This window comes from Brassica napus, chromosome C6 (assembly GCF_020379485.1).
Source record: "Brassica napus cultivar Da-Ae chromosome C6, Da-Ae, whole genome shotgun sequence".
Taxonomy (NCBI): domain Eukaryota; kingdom Viridiplantae; phylum Streptophyta; class Magnoliopsida; order Brassicales; family Brassicaceae; genus Brassica; species Brassica napus.
In genome coordinates, this window is record NC_063449.1 from 2,506,571 (window position 1) to 2,532,869 (window position 26,299).

Consider the following 26,299-nt stretch of genomic DNA (forward strand, 5'->3'; position numbering starts at 1 on the left):
TAACGGATTTCTACAGTATCCCTCATCCGAAAGCAACATATTCAACTAAAATAGAAACTTCTCAGAACACGAGGTGTGTATAGACACATATATCATTCAAAAGAATTTTCAAATCTTTCAATTTTCCTTACTCTTAAGTTTGCTTATATATATGTTTTGTAATTCTTATCTATGTATGTGTTTGTCTATCAATTCTATTAAAAATGAAGTACACAATAATATTTTCCTAAATTTAAGTGTTTCTTACCATTTTTATTTTCTTTTTCTAACACATTCTAACCACTTCATTTATTGTATTTTACAAATATTTCGATAAAATTTACTACAGAAATACAAAACATAAATTACGTATTTTAAAGTGTTTTATTATATTTTTAACATTCCTTTTTCACTCTTCATAACTAATTCATTAATTATCTTTACCATAATAATTCAAAAGAGTTTTTTTATTTGTTTACAAAATTAGTTAGACATGGACATTCGGATACCAATACAGGTATGGATCGTTTCTTTCGGGTATTGGATTATTTGGGTTTTGAATTTAGGCCATGTTCGGATATTATAAATTTTTGGGTGGGTTTCGAGTCAGGTTTTTCCGGGTCTTGATAAGTTTTGTTCTGATGTATATGAACCTTAAAATATCCAAATAACCAATTTATCTGAAACGGCTTTGGATATTTGTACCAAAATAAAAATATTATCGGCTTGGTCCGAGCCTTTTGAATACAGTTAGTTAAATACCAACACATCTAAAATATATAACACTGATTATTAAAAATAAATATCAATGCATAAAAACCAAATACCGAGTGAACGCGCGGGTCAAGCTCTAGTACTTTGTATATAGTGTGCCTAGGTTGTCGTAAAAGGAAAGTTTCATGGAGCCAAAGCGATTATAAACGTGTGGAAGCCTTATGTGCAACCAGATGAGTTTAGCTTAGCACAAATGTGGGTTGTGGCTCGTCCTAGTTCTAACTTCTTTGAAGTTAACACCATTGAATTTGGTTGGCAGGTCTAAGTTTGTTCTTCCTGCTACATCTTTATATACATATACACACATATATTTATAGAACCATAAATTCTTCGGTTTTGATTTTGTTACTAATCAGGTATACAAGAATAAATATGGTGATGACTATCCTAGACACTTTATTTACTGGACAGTGAGTTAATTTCTGTAATTTTGTTATGATTTGTTTTGTTTTTCACTATGTATGGGTCAAATTTATAATTAAAAGCAACTTTATGTGTTGTTTTATAATATGCAAACAGGATGACGGGTATAGATACAGGCTGCTACAATTTTGATTGTCCAGGCTTTGTTCCTATAAACCAACATTTTGCAGTTGGTGCAGCTGCTCAGTCTGTTTCCACCTTGGATGGTCGACAAGAACAGTTTCCCGCAACTATTTGGATGGTCGATATAATTAGGGCCATTTTTATTATATGTGGTGTAAACACGTAGCTTGATCTTATGGTATACTAAAACTTTTAAATGAATGTGTTTCTATTATGTAGGATCCACATTCAGGGCACTGGTGGTTAAAATTTAGTACCAATTTGGCTATTGGATATTGGCCTTCTACATTGTTTACTCATCTACAAAACGGTGCGACCGAAGTTCAATGGGGAGAAGAAATAGCAAATAAGAAGGATCAGCCACAACACACAACGACAAAAATGGGAAGGGGGAATTTTGCACAAGAAGGATGGAGAAAGGCTAGTTATTTCAGAAATCTTGAGATAATTGATGAAGGTGAAATTACGAGACCACCTTTCGGTACAGTGTATACTTACATGAGTCATGAAAGCTGTTACAATATCAAGCCTGGTATTCATAATGTCTGGGGACTTTGCTTTTATTATTGTGGTCCTGGTTGAAATCCTAATTGTGTATGATTATATATATACATGTTTCAGATGTATGTTTTTTCTTAAGAGCCTTTGCTTTAACGAGAATATCAATCATGTTAGTTTTCTTATGCATGATTACTCTCGGTCTCCAACGAATATCATATTTGGCTAACATCGATAAGATGAAACTTCAAACCTTACATCGCAACATAATTCTATAAACATCAATTCTCTTTGTTGTATTTGGCCAACTCACAATTTAGATTTAATATATATTTGAATAAGGAATCCAATATACTGATTCTTTAAAAATAAATAAAGATTGAAGTTGCTGATTTTTAACGATTATACGAATGTCACCGTATAACAAACGGAGTGCATCTCCATTTCCGAACTATTATCTCCTCCAAAGCAGTTTACACGGTTTCTTCAGTGATTCAGATTTGCTCATATCACAAATATTGTATCCAACTATGAGCATTAACATGTTCTTCCTTCAGTATTGCAAGTCTTCTTTTGGCCACTAAACTTGCCACAGCAAATTTCACTGACAAAACGAACAAGTCGCCTTAAATTCATCATAAATTCATCATATATTTTCTCCATTAATTGAAGGATAATGAAAACCTGATAAACATAACGTCTCATAAGTGTTGGGATAGATTTTTCCAACACATGTGTTTGGTCATCGATCGTGAACGAATTGACCACGTTGGAGATAAACAATGCAGAGTGAATGCATATGATTCTCACTGCAATCGGTAATGATTCTGATGTGAAACCGGAAGAGATATGTATTGAAACAGCATGTGCCAACAAAGTGTACCTGTTGTATTTATCATTTTGGAAACTAGCAAAGTTACTAAGAATACTTGCTATACTCCATCCGTGAAGAAAGATGATAGAGAGTAATTACGGTGATAATTTGTCATACATGTGTCACTTCTCGCCTCAATCTTATTCCGTTTAGTTGAGAAGAGAAAAATAGTTTCAGAGATTGATTATTAGTGTGTAGATACAATCAGAGAAAAATCAGACACTGATAAAAGTTTAATCGCCATTGAAATTTCCTTAGAGAGAACATAATTGTCTTTAACTTTCACTAAAAAAAATTTCCAACTTAATTATGATTTTTAGAATCAAATGCCCATATGCTCTGACTGAAAAAAAAAAATTCTCAGATACTCCTCTAAATTCTATTTTATTTTGATTTATTTTTAATTTGAAATCTGATTAAAAATCTAATATACCCTTAATAAATCCACTTATTTACAAGTCATGCCATTAGACCTAATTTGTGTTCTTACACTACAAGAAAACAGCGGCATACTGAGGGAAAAAATCGTCGGTATGTCGTCGGAATAACGCTATTCCGACGACATACCGACGAAAAAAGTCCTCGGAAATAACTCCTCGGAAATTCATCTTTCCTCGGAAATCCCTCGGAAATTTCCGACGGAATTCCGAGGAAATGAATTTCCTCGGAATATTCCGAGGACGTTTTTTGTCGGAAATTCCTCGGAATATTCCGAGGAAGATGTCGTCGGAATATTCCGAGGGATACACTTCCTCGGAATATTTCCAAAATTAAAAAAAAAATTTATAAATTTATTTTTTTAAATTGAAATTCGAAAATATAAAATTAAAATTGAAATAGAAAACATATTTAAAATACAAAAAATAATAAAATAGTTTTTATAAATAAAAAAATGTTTTATAAATACAAAATTAGTTTTAATAAATATAAATATTTTTATAAATATGAAATCATCTTTTTATAAATACAAAATAGTTTTTATAAATACAAAAAATAATAAAATAGTGTTTATAAATCAAAAAAATGTTTTATAAATACAAAATTTGTTTTAATAAATATAAATATTTTTATAAATATGAAATCATCTTTTTATAAATACAAAAAATAATAAAATAGTGTTTATAAATCAAAAAAATGTTTTATAAATACAAAATTAGTTTTAATAAATATAAATATTTTTATAGATACGAAATCATCTTTTTATAAATACAAAATAGTTTTTATAAATACAAAAAATAATAAAATAGTGTTTATAAATCAAAAAATGTTTTATAAATACAAAATTAATTTTAAAATATGAAATCATCTTTTATAAATCCAAAAATCGAATTTATATACAAAGAATGTTTTGTATATTTAAAAATAGTTTTTATAAATATAAAAAAAAAAAAATAGTGTTTATAAATAAAAAAAATGTTTTATAAATACAAAATTAGTTTTAATAAATATAAATATTTTTATAAATATGAAATCATCTTTTATAAATCCAAAAATCGAATTTATATACAAAAACGTTTTGTAAAATCGAATTTATATAGAAAAAACTTTTTGTAAATACAAAAATAATAAACAATTTATAAAACAAGTTCTAAATCAATTCAACACAACCAAATCACAATTCTAAACCTATTACACAACAAATCACAATCCTACCCAATCACCCTAACAAAAATCTATCAAAAAACTTCTAAAATCATCAAATCTACTTAAAAACCTAACAAATAGGACGTAAGAGAGTGAGATAGGGTCCTTACATGATTTGTAAGGGAATGGAAAGGATTCGCCGGAGAGATCGTCGCGAGAGAAGGTGGAGAACGCCGGAAGGAGAGAGAGATCGCCGGAGAGGAAGAAGAGAGAAATGGGGAAGAAGATGCGGTTCGAGTTTATAAAACCTTCGGTCTGACGGATATTTTCCGTCGGAATTCCCTCAGTATTTTCAATTTCAATTTTCGCGAAATATTTGGCGGCTTATTTGCCCGGTTAAATGAAAATATTCTGAGGAAATTCCGACGGCCACTTAAATATCCGTCGGAATTTCCTCAGAATATTTTCATTAATTCGAGGAAAAAGAATATCCTGTGCATATATTTCTATTAATTTATATTGTTCCTCAGAATTTCCTCGGAATATTCCGAGGAAATACCGAGGAACTAGTGTTTGGGGTTTCAAAACATCAATTTTTTTGCCGTATTTCATTTCTTATACAATTGTAATGCATACCATTGAGGATTCTTTGTATAGATGAGCATAAAACATGAAATAACAAATTTCAAAACGAATTGTAAGTATTTCATTTACCGTTCATTAAAGTGTATAAGTGTTTCTCTTATGTTGTGGGGATTTCGTTCATACAATCGGAAAAGTGTTTATTATAGGGTAAGGAACAAATTTTTGACTTCATAATGAACGTAAGACACTTAATAAGGGTTATATAGGTGTTATTCAAACCGCAAAACGTTGTTTTCGGTTTAAAAACCCTATTTCCTCGGAATTTCCTCGGAATATTCCGAGGGAATTCCGAGGAAACCCTTTTCTTCCTCGGAATTCCGTCGGAATATTCCGAGGAAATTCCGAGGAACTAGTGTTTGGGGTTTCAAAACGTCAATTTTTTTTTAAAACGGATCGATCGATGGATATATGTCCAAAAACGCATCGATCGATCACTAAGATGGACCAAAGCGTAACAATGTGATCGATCGATGAGATTATCCCATCGATCGATCTAGGATATCAAGTGTTCCTCGGAATTTCCTCGGAATATTCCGAGGAAATTCCGAGGAACTACTGTTTTGGGTTTCAAAATCTCGAATGTTTTTTTATAAACGCATCGATCGATGGGTATATGTCCAAAAACGCTTCGATCGATCACTTGTTCGTCGGAATTTCCTCGGAATTTTGTGAGGAACACATTTCTCCTCGGAATTTCCTCGGAATATACCGACGGATTAATGTTTCCTCGGAATTCCGTCAGTATATTCCGAGGAAATTCCGAGGAAACCCAAAATTTGGGTTTCCTCAGAATTTCCTCGGAAATTCCTCGGGAAATTCTGAGGATTTCATTTTCCGTCGGAATGTCCGTCAGAATACCGATGTTTTCTTGTAGTGTTATCTCTACAGATCTAAATCTCTTTTTTCATTCTTCATCTTCTTCTTTTTCTCTTCTCTTTCATTCTTCGAATTTCCTTTCCTTCTTTTTTATGAATTATTTGTTTCTTCTTCTCTTTCGGTCTGTTTTCCTCTTGTTCTTCAACAAATATATTCTTCTTCGAATCTCTTCTACGCTTTTATGAATTCTTCATTTTTCTTCTTTGATTTTTTCTTCTATTTCGATCTATTTTCTTCTTTTTTCGGTTTTGTTGGTCTTTCTTCGCGATTTAGAATTCTTCTGCAATTTCGTCCTCTTCTTATTTGATTTTCTCTTTTAGATCTGGCAAGTTACATGAATAGATGAAAACTGTAAAAGTAAAACTTCAACCCAAAAAAAAAGTTTTACCAAATTATACAATCGCTCAAGTACAACTTTGTAAAAGAGTAGAACTTGGTTAAACTAAGTATAAAGTTTTACAAAGTTATACCTCGACAATGGTACAACTTACTAATATTTTGTGCCTAGTTTAACCAAGTTGTACAATCGTTTAAGTACAACTTGGTAAAATTGTAGAACTTGTAAATTGCAAAACTTTGTAAAACTGTAAAACTTGGTAAAATTTAGAATTTGGTAAAATTGTAGAACTTGGTGAAACTTGACCTTGATTATTGAAATCTAAAATTTTGAAATTTGAAATTTGATTTGGAATGAAAAATAAGGACAAAAGCGGAATTGTCTTATTTCATTAAAATAAAAGTACGTCAAAATAAGTAAGAGTATGATAGAATTTTTTTTGGCTCGTGCATTTGAGATTACTGCTCTGATTTTTAATCAATTTGAACTTTATATCCGAAATTAAATGATTAAATAATGTAATAACATAATTTTCTTTAGAATAATATTATATTTATTTTATTTTTACTTTTTTAACCATATATTTATTTTATTTTATTTTATTGTATTGTATTTTATTTTGGGAAATAGGATCGTATAACCATGAAAAAAACGTAATTCACAAAGTAGCTATTTAACCTAATGTTTCTATACACACTGTTACAATTACATAATAATACGCTAATACCCCTGAAACATCACCGGCTAAACCTGCTGCTATAATTAAATAAATATTTTAAGGAAAATCCCTACAAAAATAATTCGTGTCTCACCGTCGTTCACATCTTTCTCTATTAACTTCTGTGGTAAATTTGTAGCAGTCGAAAGGTCTCCGGCACCGAATTCCTCCAACGCCTCGACTTTGCATGCAATCGACAGAGTTTCCATCTCCTTCGTCTTCCATTGTCATCTCCTTCGTCCTCCATTGTCACTCGTTTTCGGCGTTAGGGGTCTTCGTTAGGGTTTAAGCGGCGGTTAGTAGCACACCCTTTCTACCGAACTTCTCCAACTCGATTCTTCTCAAATCTCTGAAACTCCCGTAAGTTCTCCTTGTTTTCCATTGATTCTCTTCACCGTCTTCTCGTCCTTGCTTATTTTCTTTCAATTTGGGGCTCCTCTCAGAATTAGGTACAGAAGGTGTTGTATATAAATGGAATAGTACAGATGTCTGTCCGCATAGTATAGTAATTGTGAGATTGTTGATGAAATTTTCTATGTTGATGGCGAAGAATTGTAGAGTTTCAAAGACTCTTATGGTGAGAGACAAGACTTGTGCAGTGGTGATCACCTCCATCTCTACAATCGAAACCAATGTATTTATTTATGCATATAAAATAGAAATGTAAAACAATATGTATTTTCATATTTTGTAATATGATATATTTTGTTACTATACTATTTTATCATGTTCCATTCTATTTGACGGTTACTAAAAAGTGATATATTTTGTTTATAAATATAGTTTGTAATTTTCTTAAGTTCTCACTATAGCTACATGATCTTGAATCTGTAAAAAACATACTATGATCTACATTGTATAATTTAATATTACATATATAATATTATGTATTTTTTAGATTTTGATATGTGTGTTTAGGGTTCATATTTGGGTTAGGGTTTAGTGATTAGAGTTTAGGGTTTAGTATCTAAAAGGTGAGATGGTATGGTTAGGATCATCATTAACTTCTTTCCATGCAATTATATACATTTTATAATTTTACCAATATGTATTGTGTTATTTATTTTGTTTCATTCTATTTAGGTTTATAGATTATATTTGGGTTTAGGATTTTGGGTTTTGGGTTTAGTCAATACAATTTGTCTGTGTGAGATCTTTTATGCATAAACTATTTGAAATAGAATATGAAAAATTATATGTTCAAACTATTCTATTTGAGATGAAATCGATTGACTAACTATTCTACTTGAGTTGAAATTGCATGATCTGTACCGGATGCGCTATCATTCTTCATCATTGTAATGTTTGAAATATAAAAAATTCATTTCTATATAAAATACAATAGATTACTCTGCTATAACTATGTTTCCAGAGGTTATCATTTTGAGAAGTATTGAGTACTTCCAACACATATATCTTAGCATGTAATACCTAAACTATACTATTTATCTATATGGAATAGCAATTTCAATAACATCAAATATGCATTACGTGTACGTATGTTCTGTTACACAGACAAATATTATTCTCTAATATTGATGCATATTCTTTTATCATATGTGTTAAATATATCTGATGTACGCTTTCAGTACGGTTCTGTAATTGTTAATAAGCCACAAAAAAACAAACACGTCATTTACTTTAGACAATGCAACTGGAAATTTGTTGCTGAAAAGAGCATAACCGGTTAGATTGGATGCAAAAAATCTGACATTTAATTATATCAAAATCATGGCTACTTACACAGTCATGTATAGTTTAGGTATTACATGCTAAGATATTACAAAAATACAATAAGCCCAATTATATTTTTGTTCGATTATTATATTTATTTTCATTCATAGAAAAACGGTGAAGAGTAAAGGAGCCCAGACATTGTCCGTTTCTCTACGCCATGACCAGCTCTTCCGCTCCTTCACGCAAGGTCTCTCTCGCTCGCATGTCTTCTATTTCTTCATGAATTTGTCTCTCTTGTATATATATAAAACTTGTGATGAAATCTGAAACTGAATGGTTGTGCGTAGGCGTTAAGCAAGATCGCGTGCAACAGGTTGCAGAAAGAGCTTACGGAGTGGCAAGTAAATCCCCCCACTGGATTTAGGCACAAAGTTAACGATAACCTTCAAAAGTAAGCCCCTTTCTCTCTTTCTCTCTCTCTTTGATTATTTCTTTTGGAATTTTGATCCATTTATTTATGCGTGATGTTAAAGATGGACAATCGATGTGACCGGAGCTCCGGGGACGCTCTACGAGAACGAGACTTATCAGCTTCAGGTTGAATTTCCCGTTAATTACCCTATGGAAGCGCCGCAGGCATGTCTTCTCGATCCTCTTTAGGTTTTTTCTTGTTTTGTCTGAATGGCAGATCGAAAAGAATCCATCTTTTTCATGTTCGTGTCTTTCTCTTCAATTCTCTTTTTGTTGGCTATTACAAATCTTACTGATTAAAGACTGATACTTTTGTCTCGGTAGAATTCTCAAATAAAGTGTTAAATTTTTTTATTTTTTTCTTAAGACTGATACTTTTCTTATGTATGTCTGAAATGTTGCAATGTTGTTGAGCAGGTAGTTTTTTTTCCTCCGGGACCGTTACATCCACATATTTACAGCAATGGGCATATTTGTTTAGGTATTTGCTCCATCTCTTTGGCTTATCGTCTTTTATTGTCTGCGTATATGCGTCAATATTGTTTTGATTTACATCAAGGTTTCGTTTCTTGCTTCGTGATATGCAATAACGCTTTAATTGTCTGGTTCGCTTTTATAAGAAATGATGTGGAATACGTAAAGTTTCTACATGGCTAGATGATAGTAAGTTACATTTGCTGTTGTTAAAAGATATGTTTGTGATCATTGATTTAGTGTTATCACCAGACACCGAGGTTGTTGGATTTTGAGATTCTTTTGTTTTACCTTCTGTATGATCCGACAATGTTTCTGACTGTAAACCTTGCGTGTGGTTGCATTTCTCAGTCTGTCTAATACTCAGTGTTTATGATAGAGTTTCTTACCTTAGATTTGTACCGACGTGTTTTGTCTCTGCTGTTTTAGATTGTAAATCATAATCTTTAGAAGAGAGTATACTATTCTTGGAACCAGTAATATATGTAGCTATTCTTACAATGTACATGTTACTTCATTATCATTATGTGGAGCTTGAACTCATGTATCTGCTCTGTTTTGCATCTAAGTTGGACTGTAATCAAAATCTTTAATACCCAATCTTTTTTTTTAGTTATGCAACTTCCCAAGCAATTATGTATCTTGTAAATGATAAGTGATTCTTTTGGTTAATATAAAGCTGTGTTTTGGCAGATATTCTATATGACTCGTGGTCACCAGCAATGACTGTGAGTTCAGTCTGCATCAGCATTCTCTCCATGCTATCAAGTTCGCCTGCAAAGGTATTTTTCCTTCTTCGTCTTCTTCATATTTACATAATCTGTAAATTGTGAGCTCATAGCAAACACATTTATGTGATTGCAGGAGCGCCCAGCAGATAATGATCGTTATGTGAAGAACTGTAAAAATGGGAGATCTCCTAAGGAGACGAGGTGGTGGTTTCATGACGATAAGGTTTAATGCAACGACCAGTGTCTAAAGACGCCCTTTATTTGTAATATGATTATGACATTTGAGAATGTCGACACATCCTACATTTTAACTTGTTATCACTTTTATCCTATGAGAATGTCGAAGTTTTACAGTTCCCTGTAGCTTTTTTTTTTTTTTTTTGAAACACACTTATATTAATGAAATCAAGCTCGGGTAGTTGCAGCCATTAAGGCTAGTTCAGCATACAAAGCCTGCTTTGCTAATAAATCTGCTTTTACATTTCTCAATCTAGAGATCCAGACAAAAGAGATACATTCAAAAGACTCGGCTAACTCTTGAATATCGGCCAAGATCCCATAGAGACCAGCAAGGGAAATTTTTGCGTTGATGGCTTTGACAAGTTCTGCGCAGTCCGATTCACACTTGATTCGCACCAGTCCAAGCTCTCTGTAGCTTAAATAAAAGAATTAGAGAATAACATTGAACCTGATTGTGAAATCCATACTTACAGCCAAACCGATTTTGATAGAGACAGATTGACCATCCATCTTCGATTAGTGGGTTTAAGAAATGATCACACAGCATGAGATAGTTGAACCCTTGGATTTTCTTTTGTTGTTGAACCGAGTAATGACAGACTAGACCAGACTGGATTTGACCAATAGGCAGGAGATGTTTTTTACGCGCTCAGTTTGATAAACCGATCCAAAATCAAGATTAAATCACATGAACTAGAAGTCTAGAACCAAATTTTACAACATCGAAAGAGGTTTGTAGAAGATACCTATGTTGCATGCTCGAAGGTGGAAGCGTAATCACATGAAAGTATGGAAGCAAGACTTTAAAAAAAATAAGAAGTGAGTACTTGTTATATAATAATTTTATAAAAACACATAGCTAAAAATTATTATGCTATAAAAATGCTAACAAATTAAGTTTATAGAAAAACTAATATCCAATTAATCAAATTAATAATTTTTAATATATCACAAATAATCAGTACAATATATTTAAATATAGGGGGTGATTGGAATGAGCTGTAACTTTATGTTTTTAGCCGTAGAATTTAAGCTGTAGATTTATTTGATGTAGATTATTTTGTTGTAGCTTTGTGAAGCACTATATTTTTGCTCTGGAAATAAAACTCTCTACAAGCATATTTTAATTTTGTAAAGATTTTTTGGCTGTGAGATTTTTAAGGAAAAGGAATCTGATAATTATTATTTGTTTAAATTTGATAATTTGATAATTATTATTTGTTTAAATTTAAAGTTATTATCATTTAAAGATTTATTTTTTTGTACTTGTCCAAGATCAAATGAAAAGTATAAATAAGATAAAAAGTTCATAGCTATGTATCATGTCTCTTTGAAAATCAACAACCGTTTAAAAAAAATGACATGGATGTGAGTTTTAATCTTAAAGAGACCACTGAGATTAAAGCAGTGATCGTCGAGTTGCTCGTCCTACAAACAGTCTTTTCCATCAAAGTTTTCCTTGCATCTTTGTTGTGGAATTTTTTAACAATTAGAAACTTCTATAAACTAAAAGCTTATGATACACTTGAGTCACTTAGCTTTAGGTTCATACCTGGAAAAAGAATTATGAAGTAGGCTTCTTAGGTTTGTTATGGTCAACGCTTTTGTTCCTCTTATTCTTGGTCTCTTCTTCTTCTGCAAGAGACATGATTATGTTCTTATTATGTAATGCATTTTAGTGATCAGTTAAAAGGGGAAAGTGCGAGTCAATGAGTGACCTTGGTCATATTGTCTGTTTCTCCTTCTTAAGCAGTTGGAGAGCTTCTTGTTTATGGAGTTTCATGGCTCATCATCTTCTTCTTCTTTTTCTTTCTTGATTCATGGCCTCTTCGTTCTTTTGTATTCCTCCATTGCTTCCATGTATGTCTTCTTGTTCTTCTTTGCCATCTGTTAAAATACCCCAGTTCATTCACTCTTAAGTTTTTAAATAGCTGTCGATGCAAGCATATATACAATAAAAAAATAAACCTCTTCATATGGTGTTTTTTGTTCGTCTAACAACTTCTTCCAGTTCTCCCGTCATCTTTGTGACCTATTAATCAATCTTCTTTATGATCAACATTTTTTTTTTTAAGTGGATCCTGAGAATGAATTAAAGTACTTAAATTTACCTCCAGTACATTCTTATTCTCTTCACGGAAAGCAGCTCTCCTCTCGTTAACATAAACCAAGAAGGCAAGTATAGGATGCTTTGGCTTCAGAGGATCCTTATGCTTCCTGCAAACCAACAATAGCTCTAGTAAGTTTAACCATTAATAATCTCTTGATTTTGTCTTCTGAAGGTAATCTGTAGTTTTACTTGCTCTTCTTCTTATTGTCTTGTTTAGCTTCCTACACAAGCTGGAGATACTAATCAAGTAAACCCATTGCAATTTTCAGCTTATGCTCATCGTCCAGAAGCTTCATGGCCTCTCTCTCTCTCTCTCTCTCTCTCTCATGTTTTTCCTTAGCAATGACCTGGAAGTAAGCTTCCTTCTCAAGATGTTACTTCTCCTCGTAAGGCTTATTATCTTCTGCACTAAGACTTCAGCTTATAATGTTCTTCAAAATAACATATATATAAACAAATTTGGAGTATATAGATTTTTACATAATAGTGTATTTATGTATATATTAGATAAATAATTTTCATGTATTTAGCCAATATTCTATTTTATATTTATAATTGTTGTCTATAAAAAAAGATAAATTTATTAAGCATTTGAAAGTCCTTTGCGATCATATTATATCTTTTATTTCCATTTCAAACCTTTATTTCTGCGCTTAAAGCCTATAAGAAAGGCATGAGCACTATCAAATTGGCTGAAAACTCTTTTGGAAGAAAATTCATTTACTTCCCATGATCGAGTTCGTTTAAGAAACCTCATATTTATCGATAAAATCATATTTAAGAGATCTTGACATTAATGATGTTTTGAAAAATATCATATATAATCGGCATATATGAGTTGGATATCATATAATTGAAGAAGAAGAAGATAGGAAACAAAACAACAACGATTGGATCCAATTTCGGTCAATATGATAATGGGCCACGATCGAGGATGTGAGCCGTAAAGAGCCGAAGCCCATAGCGAGTATACGAGTTCGAGACGGAGATTTCGAGGGCCCAGAGATCGCGGAGACGTTACGAAGATCACGGTGTCGACCCACTATAAAGAAAGAGGAATGAACATGAAGAAGGACACATTGAAAAGCCTAGAAAGAGCTACACCCACACTTCGACCTTGTTTTCATCAATCTTTAGATCTTTTCTCTTAGCGATCTCGTTGTAACATTCGATCTTATTTTACTCATTGTATTTGATCTCCTTCATCAATACAAGTTCATTTTTCCTTATCGGAAACTGATTATATCGTTATGTTAAAGATATTGTTGCCTACATTATTTATCTTCACCTGATTAAACTCCCGATCACTATCAAATTCTTAGTGTAGATTTTAGGATCTACAACGATGAGAGAGGAGCGGAGAATAAAAAAGAGTCATTGATATGATCTTAAGAACCATCATAGTTCTTTAGAGATTTATTTTGATTCTTGATATCTCATCATTTTTATGATATTTAGACTTTTTAAGCTTTTTCAGCATTTTAGGTTGTATTTAGGTGTTAATATTGCATTTGCAAAAATCAAGGGCTAGATTGTATTTTTGGAAGTTTAAGGTTAATTTAAGAGGTCATTTCTGCAAATTCAAACGTTTGTGTCCGATTAGAAAATAAACAAAAGAAGAGGGACCATCGTGCAATAAACATAATCAGGTATTTGGAGGACTGAAAAATGCAAATATGAAAAAACCAGCCATTGTGGTTGATTGACTCTTCTCTGGAATATGGGCTTGACGACGATGACGAACCTGTTCCGGTGTAATGGAGACCTCGGCTTGGAGCTGAGAACACGATCCAGAGATGGAGAAGCCGATGTTGACGAGCCGCGATGAAGATATCGGCCACGATGAAGTGGATTCACGGCAAGGATGAAAAGAAGATAAACGCGGATCAAAGCTTGTGCCACTGCCATGACTGCGAATATCTGAGAAGCACAAACAGACCAAAGAGAAGTCAGGACGAATCAGATTCACGGAGAAATGACAAAGCTAGGTTGCGGTGTGGCTGACAATCACGGAGCACCGGATCTGGGACAAAGAAATTAGGTCACTGTTAGCTGTAGCGGTTGAACCATGGATAATAAAATCAAAAGATGTGCATGAAAAGAAGATAACGCTTTGGCGTCGTGATTGTTAAACAAATTTCTGTTTGACAAAAGAAAGAAACAGGTGGATTATAATTTCATGCGGTGTATGAATAAAATGACTTGATTGGTTTTTCACAATTTTTTCATTTATGACTGGGTAGTCTCACAGGTTTCTAAAAATTTGATGTGTCATCCGTTAGAGAGAGAATATTGTGCTGTTATTGTGTTGATTTTTTTTATTTTTTTAGTACTACTAATTTTAGAGATATTTTATATAATATAAGCTTTATGCGTATTTTCAAATAAGCTATTTTTAATTTGGAAGCTAAATTTTGAGGTAGGCCTGAGCATTTTAACCTGGACCCGAAGACCCGAACCGGAACCGACCCAAAAATATCCGACCCGGAACCGGACCGAAAATTTACAAGTACCTTTTGGGTCTAAATTTTTTTTATCCGAAAGAACCGGAACCGAAAAGGAACCGACCCGAATAGACCCGGATCCGAAAAGAACCGACCCGAATAGACCCGACCCGATAAGAACCGATTTGTACCCGATTTAAAAACATGTATATCTAAAACTATGATGTTTTTGTGTTTTATTTTATATATATTATTTTATGATTTAGTTAAAATATCTTTTGTTAACAACATTTGTTATTATGTTTTAACATTTTTAAAGTAATATAAAGCTTTAAAATGTAAAATTTAGAGTTTTAAAATGTTTTATTTTAATTATTAATAGTTTCATTTAAGTTGTTTTGTAAAATTTTAGATATATATGAGAAATATTCAACTAAAGTTGATGGAATTGGGTATATCATGTCCTTTTCAGATCCTAAATACCCGAATCCGACCCGGACCCAATATGGACCCAAAAAATTACGGGTATTTTATGGGTATTTTAATTATAGACCCGAACCGACCCGGACCCGAGAAGAATCGACCCGAACCCGAACCGAAAATTTCTAAGTACCTATTGAGTCTAAATATTTAGGACCCGAAAAGATCCAGACCCGAAAGAAACCGGCCCGAACCCGACCCGAAGACCCGAACGCCCAGACCTATTTTGAGGTGTTCCAAAAAAAAAAAAAAGGAAGCTGTTGTAAAGTAATGGAAAAGTCTATCTTTATTCATAACATAGAGGTTCCTTATATATGAGATTACACCGTCATAGATAAATGGAAAGATTACAAATCATAATCTCTTGTTATGAGTCATCCACAATCTGGTTCATAACACTCTCCTTTGGATGTCATAACCATTTAGAGCTTGTAATGTGTTTTAATGTTGCCTCATTAAAACATTACCAGAAAAACTCAATTGGGACAAAACCATGGTGAAGGAAAAAGAGTACAACACACATTACTCCCCCTGATTTGGACATTACTGAAGGTCCCTTGAACCTCTCCAATTTTCTGCAATCCGTGGGTGATGAAAATCTTGGGCAGAATATGCTTTGTCCTCGAACATGATAGTTGGTTCTTCTTTACCAGCGGCCATGCCACAATCTGATCGAACATATTGAGTCATCGACCTCAAATACACACACACGAAATCTTGGATGTTGTTGCTGTGATATGCGTGTACCACCATGTGTAAAACATAACCTGTCTGAAAACAAATCAACAAAACCAAATAACCCCTCTTTGGGCTGGTTAGTATAAAATAAACCAAAATCAAAGGCTTCTTCATCGTCCTTCTTATGGACCAAACATATCAGTATCTAAAACAAGACTTCTGCATCGTCCATCTCAGGACTAAATGGATTTCTTTATCGTCCACCTTTGGACTGAATGGATCAGTGTCCAAAACAAGTGATCTCACGCCCATGTACTAGGTAATGGGTGAGACTGGTCCATATTAAATCTCTTGAGTACCTTTTTCTGTATATACTATTTGATTCACAAGGATTTCATTGTTAATGTACTCAAGGTGTAATCCCAAACAAAACTTTGTTTTCCAAGATCTTTCATCTCAAACTCTTTCTTGAGATATTCAACTGTTTGAGAAATTGTATCCAGAGGTTCCTAGGATATTCAGATCATATACTTTGATGATTATCAATATTGTTCTCGAGAACTTGCTGTTCTTTCAGCTCAATACCCTCTAGTACTTTCATTATCCAGTGGACCATATAAACACGCAGTCACTACATCAATTTGCTGCAAGTCTAATTTTCTATCTTATATTGCCAGACTTATGAGAAATCTAAAAGTAGTTGCATCCACCACATGGGAGTATGTATCCTCATAATCTATTACTGGTCTTTGTGAGAATCCTTGTGCAACATCAGCTTTATATCTCACGATTTCTATTCCTCACAAGACCCATTTATATCCACTGGTTTTAACATCATATGGTGTCTTAATCATATGGCCAAATATGCATTTATTCTTTAAACTATTTAACCCCACGTTTCCATTCAATCCAATCTGTTCTACGAGTGCACACTCTTATATTGACGTGGGTTCATGATCCTCGCTTATATTCATAAATTCAAGTGCTACCTTGTATGCAAATAAATCATCTTATGTCGACATTCCTTATTGGTTTCATCATGTTCCAGACATGATATAATCGATTGAGATTCATTATTATCAGGACCTTTAATACTTTGCAGCTTGGCGTCCCAAGCTACATTGTTTGGTACCTGTCCCTTAGAGCCGGCCGGCCTTATCTCCATGTCTGTGATGGTTTCCTTAGTAACCTCGGATTTGGATTTTGATTATCATTCTCTGCACCTTTCTTTTGTTTCCGAGGATTCTTATCTTTTGGAACCTATTGGTCTACCACGTTTCATACATTGTCTAGACTCTGTAGCAACTTGACTGTGTCTCTTCTTGGACATCAAATTTCTTGGTGCTTTACAAGCTGGTTTATATATGACTTAGTCATTCTTTTTCGGGTCAGCAAATGTGTCTGGTATTTGATTAGCTAGCTTTGTAAATGTATAATCTTTGGACGTCTATTTCACATTCTTTAGTCCGAGGATCTTGCCAAGACATTGATGGTTGATTCCATTCTATTTCTTTTACCATTCTTTTACCAGCTTTATTATTTTTCTCCTCCTGGTCTTAAAATAATCCGTGTACCTGGCCTCAAATATAATCACCCATAGTTGGCTCAAAGTACTTTATTATTGTGGGAGAATCATATCCAACATATATTCCATCCTCCTTTTGAGGTCCCATCTTAGTTCTCTGTGGTGGAGCAATTAGTACATAGACAGCACATCCAAATGTCTTATGATGGAGTATGTCTGGCTCTTGACCCGTTAATAATTGTGATAGGGGATATCTATGCTCACTAAATGGCCTGATGCGTATTAACTTAGGTGCATGTAAATTTCGTGTGGCCCAAGCTGTGAATGGGAGTTTTGACCTCATAAGTTATGGTCTATCAATCAGCTATTTGCGTTTCAAAAGATTTCAGGCCAAGCCGTTCTTGATATGGACATGTATCACAGAATTGTCCACACTTACTCCCATGGACATACCATAATCATTTAAACGCTTGTGACATGTATTCACCAGTATTATCTAGACATATAGTCTTTATTATGAAAAAGGGGCTCGTAGCCGTTTTACTGGTGATGGCCTAATGAGTTTCCCTTGTGTACATACTACACACGTGAGATTCTTTGGGATAACTCTTCTTATATTTTAATGTGTGACTTTTGAATATCAATTTTCGCACCATGTTTGGACCAGGATGGCCAATCCGGTCATGCCATAAAGTGTATATTTTCGTAGGCTTTTAGCCTCTATCATACTGATCTATGCATAGTCTAGGTCAGTAGAGAATGCATGTATAGTCTTTAGGACTTATTATGGCCTTGGGCGATTTTACACATATATCTGAAGGAACTCTTTGTTTCCTTCGCCCATTGTTTCAATATGGAAATCATTCATTCTTATATCTTTAAAACTCAATGGGCTGCTCTTGCTCTTAGAGCTGGGTGAATATAAGGCATCACTGATTTCTATATGCATACCCTTAGGCAATAGTATATTAGCTTAGCCATAGTCTTCTTTCAGACTCGCGATACTTGCTTTAGTACTTATATTGGCATTTTTCAGTGTACTCATATAGAAAAATCATTCATTCATTTAATCTAAGCAGACAATGTAATAGAAATAAATTGAAGGAGATAAAAATCAGAGAAAGCATACAAGCAAAGCAATCACACAAGTTTGATGTCGAAATCAGATTATCAACTTGATTCTTTTAGGCAATCATAAGTCTCATATTCCATAAGATCATCTTGATCATGTTCGAAATTATTTTCACCATCTTTATAGACCAAGTGGGTTTCAGGATTCTTCCCTTTCAGACTCTCTTTGATAGAGGTCACAAAAATGTTTGGGAGTCCTTCATATTTTAGCCCAATGGTTCCCCATTCCACATCTATGGCACACTGATTTGGTCGAGCTTTGTGGTTTAAAGGATATACCACGGCCACTGCCTTGACCATGGCTCAAATTGGGTTGATACCCACGGCCTCTGCCATAGTGATTCCCACGGCCAAATGTGTTATAGTGGCCATGGCCACGTCCTTTCCACCCTCCACAGCCATGGCCGTGTGGTCTATCATTCTGGACGTGGTTACCTTTTTTTTTTTTCTGCGGCCTTATTGGTATCAGGTAATGGGGTTAATCCAGGAGGTCTCAATTCACTGTTTCTCATCAGTAATCCATTATTTTGCCCAGCTAGCAATAGACTCATCCACGGACTTATAGTCCTTGATTCTGGGATTCCTCCAATCAAATAAGGCCTTTGGTAATAACACCGTTCTTTGGTGATCATATCTCGATTTTTTAACTCTGTCCAAAGGTATTGAGGATTCTCTATAGTCAGATACTGATATATGCGACTCTTAATAAGATGATGGCTACTAATTAATATTGCCCTGTATCAATCTTTCTCATTTGGCATTATCGCCTTTTGTGATTCATTCACCAAGTCCTTTTACTTTAGGATAAACTCAGTATCCAGTGTCCATTTCAAATAATTATCTCCTGAGAGATTTAGGGCAGCAAAATCCAAGTTGATTTTCGACATCTCAAATCATATATCAATCAATTTTAGATCTCATAAAATATTTAACATACGGCCATAAACAAGACATGTTATCAAGTCAATACATTTCTAATAAGCAAACAAGCCACACGACCAAAGGTGATATAATGCAATAAGGCCACACAGATTTATCAAGCAAGGGTATCGACCAAACAATCAATTTCTATATGTTTTCATGCGGCCATATGGTTATAATGCAAACCTAGCATACTGATTCTATATGTACAGGAGTGAAATTATGGAACATCAATTTAAAACAATCAGATCATGCAAAGGTGATAATAATAAGATCATGCGTATAACATAAACATGTTGGTCAGGATGATATATGATGCAAACTGGCCACACGGCCAAGTAGATATGATGCACTCAATTTTAGCAATCGGATTCTATATGTGCAAAGGTGATATTAAAACATTCAATCAATGTTTAGCAATTAATCAATCAGTTTCAGGTATGAGATTTAGCTAGACTAACAATCAGATTCAATTAGGTTTTATCAAGACTAGCAATTGGATCAATAATCAAAAATAATCAAACGGATTCAAGCATTACACAATTTAGGGTTTCGATCCAAAAATAGGGTTTCAATCATGAAAAACCAAAACAATCAGTTTCAAGGCTGATTCTATCAATTTTATTAATCAGTTTCAAGGTTGATATTTATCAGTTTCAAGGCTGATATTAGCAAGTTGGAATCAAGCAATCTGATTTTAGGAATACGCAAATTAGTGTTTAGGGTTTCAATTCGAAATTAGGGTTTTATCAATCAATCAGCTTCTAGCAAATGATTTTAAACCTCAGAACAGTTGATTATATCATGAAACTATCAACCTAGTATAATATGAAACCTCAAAACATTCAATTCGGATTATGCAATACACGGATTCTATTTTAGGGTTTATCAATTCGAATTAGGGTTTATATTATAACAGATTCTAACATGCAATATTAAACCTCAAATCATTCAATCAGGTTATAAAAACTATCAATCCTAACTCACACGGATTTAAACCTCAAATAAACATTCAATCAATCAAATAAAACAATCCATGCACACGTAATTTAGGGTTTACAGATTTTAGGGTTTCACTTTGAACATTATTTCATTCGATTCTGGGTTCTTAGAGTTTAGGTATACCTTAAACCTTTGATGGGTTGAATGGACCACCAAGAGAATGAGCTTACGTGGACTGGTACAAACTGGAACCTTACGCGGACTGGTCCAAACTGTTTCCTTGCAGTCTGCGAGCTGAGATCGGGTACAAGTTGAGATCGAAAGTGATTAGGGTTTATCGATAGAGAGAGAGAGATCGATGGAGATTCAGATAGAGATCGAAAACTTAGCTTAGGTTGAGCTTATCGGGATCGTTGGTACGTGAGCTGGTAGTTACAGTTAAAGAACTCGTAGATCTGGAACAGTTTGATCACGGACTGGAACAGGCTGATCGTACAATCAGGAATAGTTGAGGCGTACTGAAACTTGCAGAGATCAGTCCACAGATCGATCTTGTTGAAATCAGTGGTTGAATACAGATCAGGGTCATGATCAAAGAGAGATGATCGATAGAGATTAGAGTTTTAGCAATGGAGAGAAATTTAGGGTTTATGGTCGATATTTTAGCTTAGGGTTTTAGAGATCAATCGTGATGATAACGTGTTGTAAAGTAATGAAAAAGTTTATCTTTATTCATAACATAGAGTTTCTTTATATAATAGATTACATCATCATAGATAAATGAAAAGATTACAAATCATAATCTCTTGGTTACCATCTACAACCCACTTCATTTAGATTCGGTTTAACAGAGAAGAGGCATAAAGACCATTTGAGAGAAGAAGAAGCAGCTTAGACACCTTAATGGCGGGAATGGCGATTCTCCGTCTTCCCCCTGTTTCAATTCTCTTCCGCTCAGCGATGATGTCCAGAACCGCCGCAGTCTCCTTCTGCTCGGCGTCGGAGTTAGCGGACATCGTGCCCAAGGACGATTCGAAACGCGTAATCATCTCTACTATTCGATTAGGGTTTTAGTGTATTCCAAATCCTGAGTATGTGTTAATATCTCTGCAGAGTCCTCTCAAGCCTGGGCTTTACCTCGTTGGAACTCCCATCGGTAACCTCGAAGATATCACTTTACGGTACTAGGATCCTTCTTCTAACGAATCATATATTTTTTTTTTTTTGTTTATTATTCTGTGAATCAAATCAATTGGTTAATTGCAATTTTTGTGTGTAGTGCTATTCGTGTATTGAGATCTGCGAATGTGATACTCTCTGAGGATACGAGACACTCTGGGAAGTTGCTTCAGTACTACAATATCAAAGCTCACCTTGTAAGTTTCTTTTTTTTTTTCCTATTTATGCAAAGCGTTTGTTTTCTTTAATCACGTGCGTGATGTTTTGGAATTTATGAGGTTTAGGTTTTTAGCTCAGTTATCACAAGTTCAACGAGGCACAAAGAGAACAAGCTGTGTTGACTCGATTGAAACAGGGAGAGATTGTCGCCCTTATCAGCGACGCAGGGACGCCCGGAATCAGTGATCCTGGTACCCAACTTGTGAGTTGCTAATGTTCTCTAGTACTCACCTTGAGCTGAGTGGCACCTTTGCGTAATGTTTCTTCTTTGCTCAGGCTAAAATGTGTGCGAAAGAGAATATACATGTCATTCCAATCCCTGGGGCTTGTGCTGTAGTTGCTGCTCTTTCTGCCTCTGGTTTGGATACTGACGAGTTCACCTTCGGTAACTTCCCCTCCCTCATATACTTTCTGTCCTCTCAGTATCTAAACAACTTATTAATTCTTGCAGTTGGATTTCTTCCTAAGCATTCTGGAACAAGGAAGGAGAGGCTGGTTGTTTCATCAAACGAGACAAGAACACAAATCTTTTATGTTCCCCCTCACAAGTTGTCACAGTTTCTTGATGAAACCACCCCTTTCTTTGGTGAATCAAGGTTTATATCTCTGCTTTATCGGATATCCATGTATGAAGCTACTATATCTTTATATCGTAATGCCTGTGATTTCTGTGGTGCAGGCAATGTGTAATAGCTCGAGAGATTACAAAGCTGCATGAAGAGGTAAAATCATTTTAACACTCGTATAAAACGGTTTATGATGATGATACATACACTCTCCTGCTATAGTTTTGGAGGGGCTCGCTAGGGGAAGCCAAACAAGAGTTTCTGATCCGTCAACCAAAAGGAGAAATCACGCTTTTGATTGAAGGAAAGGAAGAAACCAAACCTGAGAATCCAACCGAATCTCAACTTGAACAAGAGTTGGCAGTCTTGATCTCTGATGGACATAGCCTATCCACAGTAACCATTTCCCCCCTTCTTAAGCTGAAAACATTACATTACACATATAGGATTAGATTATAGACATGTTTTCAGTTCTTGAAGATGGATATGTAACTTAATGATTCTGTATTCAATATTAAACTTTTGCAGGCGGTGAAAACGGTGGCAGAAAGAACATCGATGAGAAAGAAAGAGGTATATTCGCTAGCTTTGAAGAAATTCGGAAAGCAGATTCAGGTAGAAGATGAAGCTGCTGAGTAGACGAGAAATGGCCATTGCCATTTTCAAGCTTTTGCTTTAAAATTAAACTCATCAATGTCGTGTTGTACAACCATTGCATTAGATGGGTTTTAAGTAATGATCTTGATTTCTCGAAGCGATTGAACTTTGGATGATGGGCTTTTACCAAGGGTTATTTTCTGTTGACTACTGTTTTAGTATATTTACTTGTCTAGGTTTTTGGTGCTCAAGAGTAATTAAACTGTTTTCTAAATTTCAATTTGGTTTCCAACATTTTACTGAAAAGAATAATTAGTGATTGTGTATTTTAATTCCCAAGAACAGAAAAATGACTAAATGTTGTGAAACTTTAAGTTTCTGTATATTATTAACGAATAAGTGTTCTTTTTATATAAAGATTACAAGAGAGATAAATGGAAATAAAAGAATATGAAAGATTACAAATCATAAACATAAGTAATTAGGAAAACTAGAAGAATGAAAAGTCTCTTAGCCGCATCTCTCTCATACTCGGCCGACTCTCTCTCCTGCGGTTTGGGCCTCTAATAGATCGAGCCGATTATGGACATCCATCAATTGATTTATAACATTCCTCCTTGGATACCATAACCATACAGGGATTGTAATACGCTTAATGTTGCTCATTAAAACCTTATCAGGAAAACCCAGTGGGACAAAACCATGATGAAGGAAAAAGAGTACAACACGCACTACTCCCCCTGATGTGAACTTCAGTGGAGGTCTTTCAGCCTACGCATCTCAATCTGATGCGTGAGCTTCCTGAACGTGCAGGTAGGAAGTGCTTTGGTGAATAGGTCTGTTGAATTGTCACTTGATCGTACTTGGACGACCTGAACCTCACCGGCTTTCTAAAGCTCGTGAGTGAAGAAGAACTTAGGCAATATGTGCTTCGTCCTATCACCTTTTATGTAACCGTCCTTGAGCTGAGAAATGCACGCAGCATTGTCCTCATACATCACGGTTGGCTCTTTGCTCTCGGCCATCCCACAATCAGCTCGGACGTGTTGGGTCATCGACCTCAACCAAACACACTCGCGGCTGGCCTCATGTATGGCCCAGATTTCCGAGTGATTGGATGATGTGGCCGCGATGGTTTGTTTCTTGGAACGCCATGAAATGGCCGTACCTCCATGTGTAAAGACATATCCTGTCTGTGATCGAGCATGATGTGGATCTGATAGATATCCTGCATCAGCAAAGCCAACTAAACCATCTTCGTTATGGTTAGTATAATATAAACCCAAGTCTTTCGTTCCTTGCAGGTAACGAAGAACATGTTTAATCCTGTTCCAGTGCCTTTGGGTCGGGCAAGAGCTAAACCTAGATAGTAGGTTCACGGCAAAGCTTATATCAGGCCGTGTGTGAGTTGCCAAATACATTAAAGCTCCTATGGCACTAGATATGGCATTTTGGGACCTAGGACATCCTCATCGTCCATCTTGGGACGGAATGGGTGAGTGTCCAGACCGAGAGATCTCACGACCATGAGACTGGTCAGAGGATGGCAATCGGCCATATTGAATCTCTTGAGTACCTTTTTTGTACATGCCATTTGATGCACAATGATTCCATCACTTATGTACTCAAGCTGTAATCCCAAACAGAATTTCATTTTTCCCGAGATCTTTCATCTCAAATTCTTTCTTAAGGTATTCAACCATTTGGGAAATCTCTCCAGAGGTTCCTAGGATATTTTATATCATTAACATATGCTTGTATACTTTACTTCTCGAGAACCTGTTGCATTTGACAACTCATTACCCTCTGAGACTTTTATATATATCTCATTATCCAGTGTACCATACAAGTAGGCGGTTTCTACATCCTTTAACCGCAAGTCTATTTTTCTTCTTTAATGGCCAGAATTGTTAGGAATCTAAATGTTTGTTGTATCAACCACAGGGGAGTATGTCTCCTCATAATTGATTCCTGGTCTTTGTGGAATCCTTGTGCATATGGCAGTGCCTTATATCTTGCTATCTCGCTATGTATCATTTCTTTCACAAAGACTCATTTTGTCCAACTGGTTTCATATCTAGAGGTGTCCGAACTATGAGACCAAAACCTCTCTTTTCTTAATGAACTTAACTCCACGTCCCCTTTCCATTTGATCTAATCTGATTCGTTGAATGCACTCATGTATGGACGTGGGTTCATGATCCTCATTCATTTCATAATCTCAAATGCTACACTGCATGCAAATATATCATCAATGTCGACATTCTTTTTCTTGTTCCATTTGTGTCCCGGACATGACATAACTTATTGAGGTTTCATTATGACCTTCAGTACCCTGAAGCTTGGCGTCCCAAGCCTCATTGTTAGGCACCTTAGGTACAACCATTTTTTTTTATGGTTTCCTCATCCACGGCCGTGGTGTTTAAGTTTGTCCATCTTAGGATCGACCATGTCTAGGATTCCCTCGTCCACAGATTTATTAGCACATTTCTTTAATATCTGAGGGATCTTATCTTTGGAACTTATTGGTCTACCACGTTTTCAAACGTGCCTTAGACTTAGTAGCAACTTGATTGTGTCCTTCTTGAACATCAATTCTTATTGGTGCATTAGCAGCTGGTATATATGACTTAGTCATTCTATTCGGGTCAGTAACGGAATCTGGCAATTGTTTAAGCTAGCTTTTGTATAATCTTTTGGAATTCTAAATCTCATTCTTGAGTCTGAGGATCTTGCCAAGATATGGATGTTTGATTCCATGATATTTCTTTTACCATTTTACTGTTAGCTCCCCCTAATGTTGGAAGTTTGGATTCATTGAAATGTCAATCCGCGTATATGGCCTTTAAACAAATCACCCATAGTTGGCTCGAGATACTTTAAAATCGTGGAGGAATCAAATCCAACATATATCCCCATCCTCCTTTGAGGTCCCATCTTTGTTCTCTGTGGTGGAGCAATTGGAACATAAACAGCATAGCCGAATGTCTTTAGATGGGAAATGTTTGGCTCGTGACCCGTAAGCAATTGTAATGGGGAATATTGGCCGCGTGTCCCAACGCTGAGACTGGAAGTCTCGACCT

The 26,299-nt window shown here is 34.9% G+C and overlaps 2 protein-coding genes and 1 long non-coding RNA gene across 3 annotated transcripts; 2 read left to right on the top strand and 1 right to left on the bottom strand.

Moving 5' to 3' along the window:
* Nucleotides 1-8,596: 8,596 nt before the first annotated feature.
* Nucleotides 8,597-10,547, top strand: LOC106374319 (ubiquitin-conjugating enzyme 15). The gene is made up of 6 exons (XM_013814377.3): nt 8,597-8,755; nt 8,856-8,959; nt 9,042-9,144; nt 9,397-9,460; nt 10,147-10,235; nt 10,318-10,547. The coding sequence occupies exons 1-6, from the start codon at nt 8,726-8,728 to the stop codon at nt 10,411-10,413; spliced, it is 486 nt and encodes a 161-aa protein (XP_013669831.2). The 5' UTR covers nt 8,597-8,725; the 3' UTR covers nt 10,414-10,547.
* A 1,744-nt stretch (nt 10,548-12,291) lies between these two features.
* LOC125589035 lies at nt 12,292-15,045 on the bottom strand. Its single transcript, XR_007325227.1, has 2 exons — nt 14,540-15,045; nt 12,292-14,454 (listed from the first exon to the last, which is right to left on the bottom strand). It is a non-coding gene; the product is annotated as an uncharacterized LOC125589035 (long non-coding RNA).
* A 6,409-nt stretch (nt 15,046-21,454) lies between these two features.
* Nucleotides 21,455-23,510, top strand: LOC111211430 (ribosomal RNA small subunit methyltransferase I). Its single transcript, XM_022712508.2, has 9 exons — nt 21,455-21,696; nt 21,769-21,836; nt 21,935-22,031; nt 22,127-22,255; nt 22,330-22,438; nt 22,505-22,649; nt 22,733-22,775; nt 22,842-23,015; nt 23,148-23,510. The coding sequence occupies exons 1-9, from the start codon at nt 21,559-21,561 to the stop codon at nt 23,256-23,258; spliced, it is 1,014 nt and encodes a 337-aa protein (XP_022568229.1). The 5' UTR covers nt 21,455-21,558; the 3' UTR covers nt 23,259-23,510.
* The last annotated feature ends 2,789 nt before the right edge of the window (nt 23,511-26,299 follow it).

Bases quoted from the DNA above. Each gene is read 5' to 3' on its own strand.
- LOC106374319 (XM_013814377.3), top strand. From the start codon at position 8,726: ATGACCAGCTCTTCCGCTCCTTCACGCAAG. The intron at 9,461-10,146 runs GTATTTGCTCCA...GTGTTTTGGCAG, and splicing joins CAATGGGCATATTTGTTTAG to ATATTCTATATGACTCGTGG. The intron at 10,236-10,317 runs GTATTTTTCCTT...ATGTGATTGCAG, and splicing joins TATCAAGTTCGCCTGCAAAG to GAGCGCCCAGCAGATAATGA.
- LOC111211430 (XM_022712508.2), top strand. From the start codon at position 21,559: ATGGCGGGAATGGCGATTCTCCGTCTTCCCCCTGTTTCAATTCTCTTC. The intron at 22,776-22,841 runs GTAAAATCATTT...CTCCTGCTATAG, and splicing joins TTACAAAGCTGCATGAAGAG to TTTTGGAGGGGCTCGCTAGG. The intron at 23,016-23,147 runs GTAACCATTTCC...AAACTTTTGCAG, and splicing joins ATGGACATAGCCTATCCACA to GCGGTGAAAACGGTGGCAGA.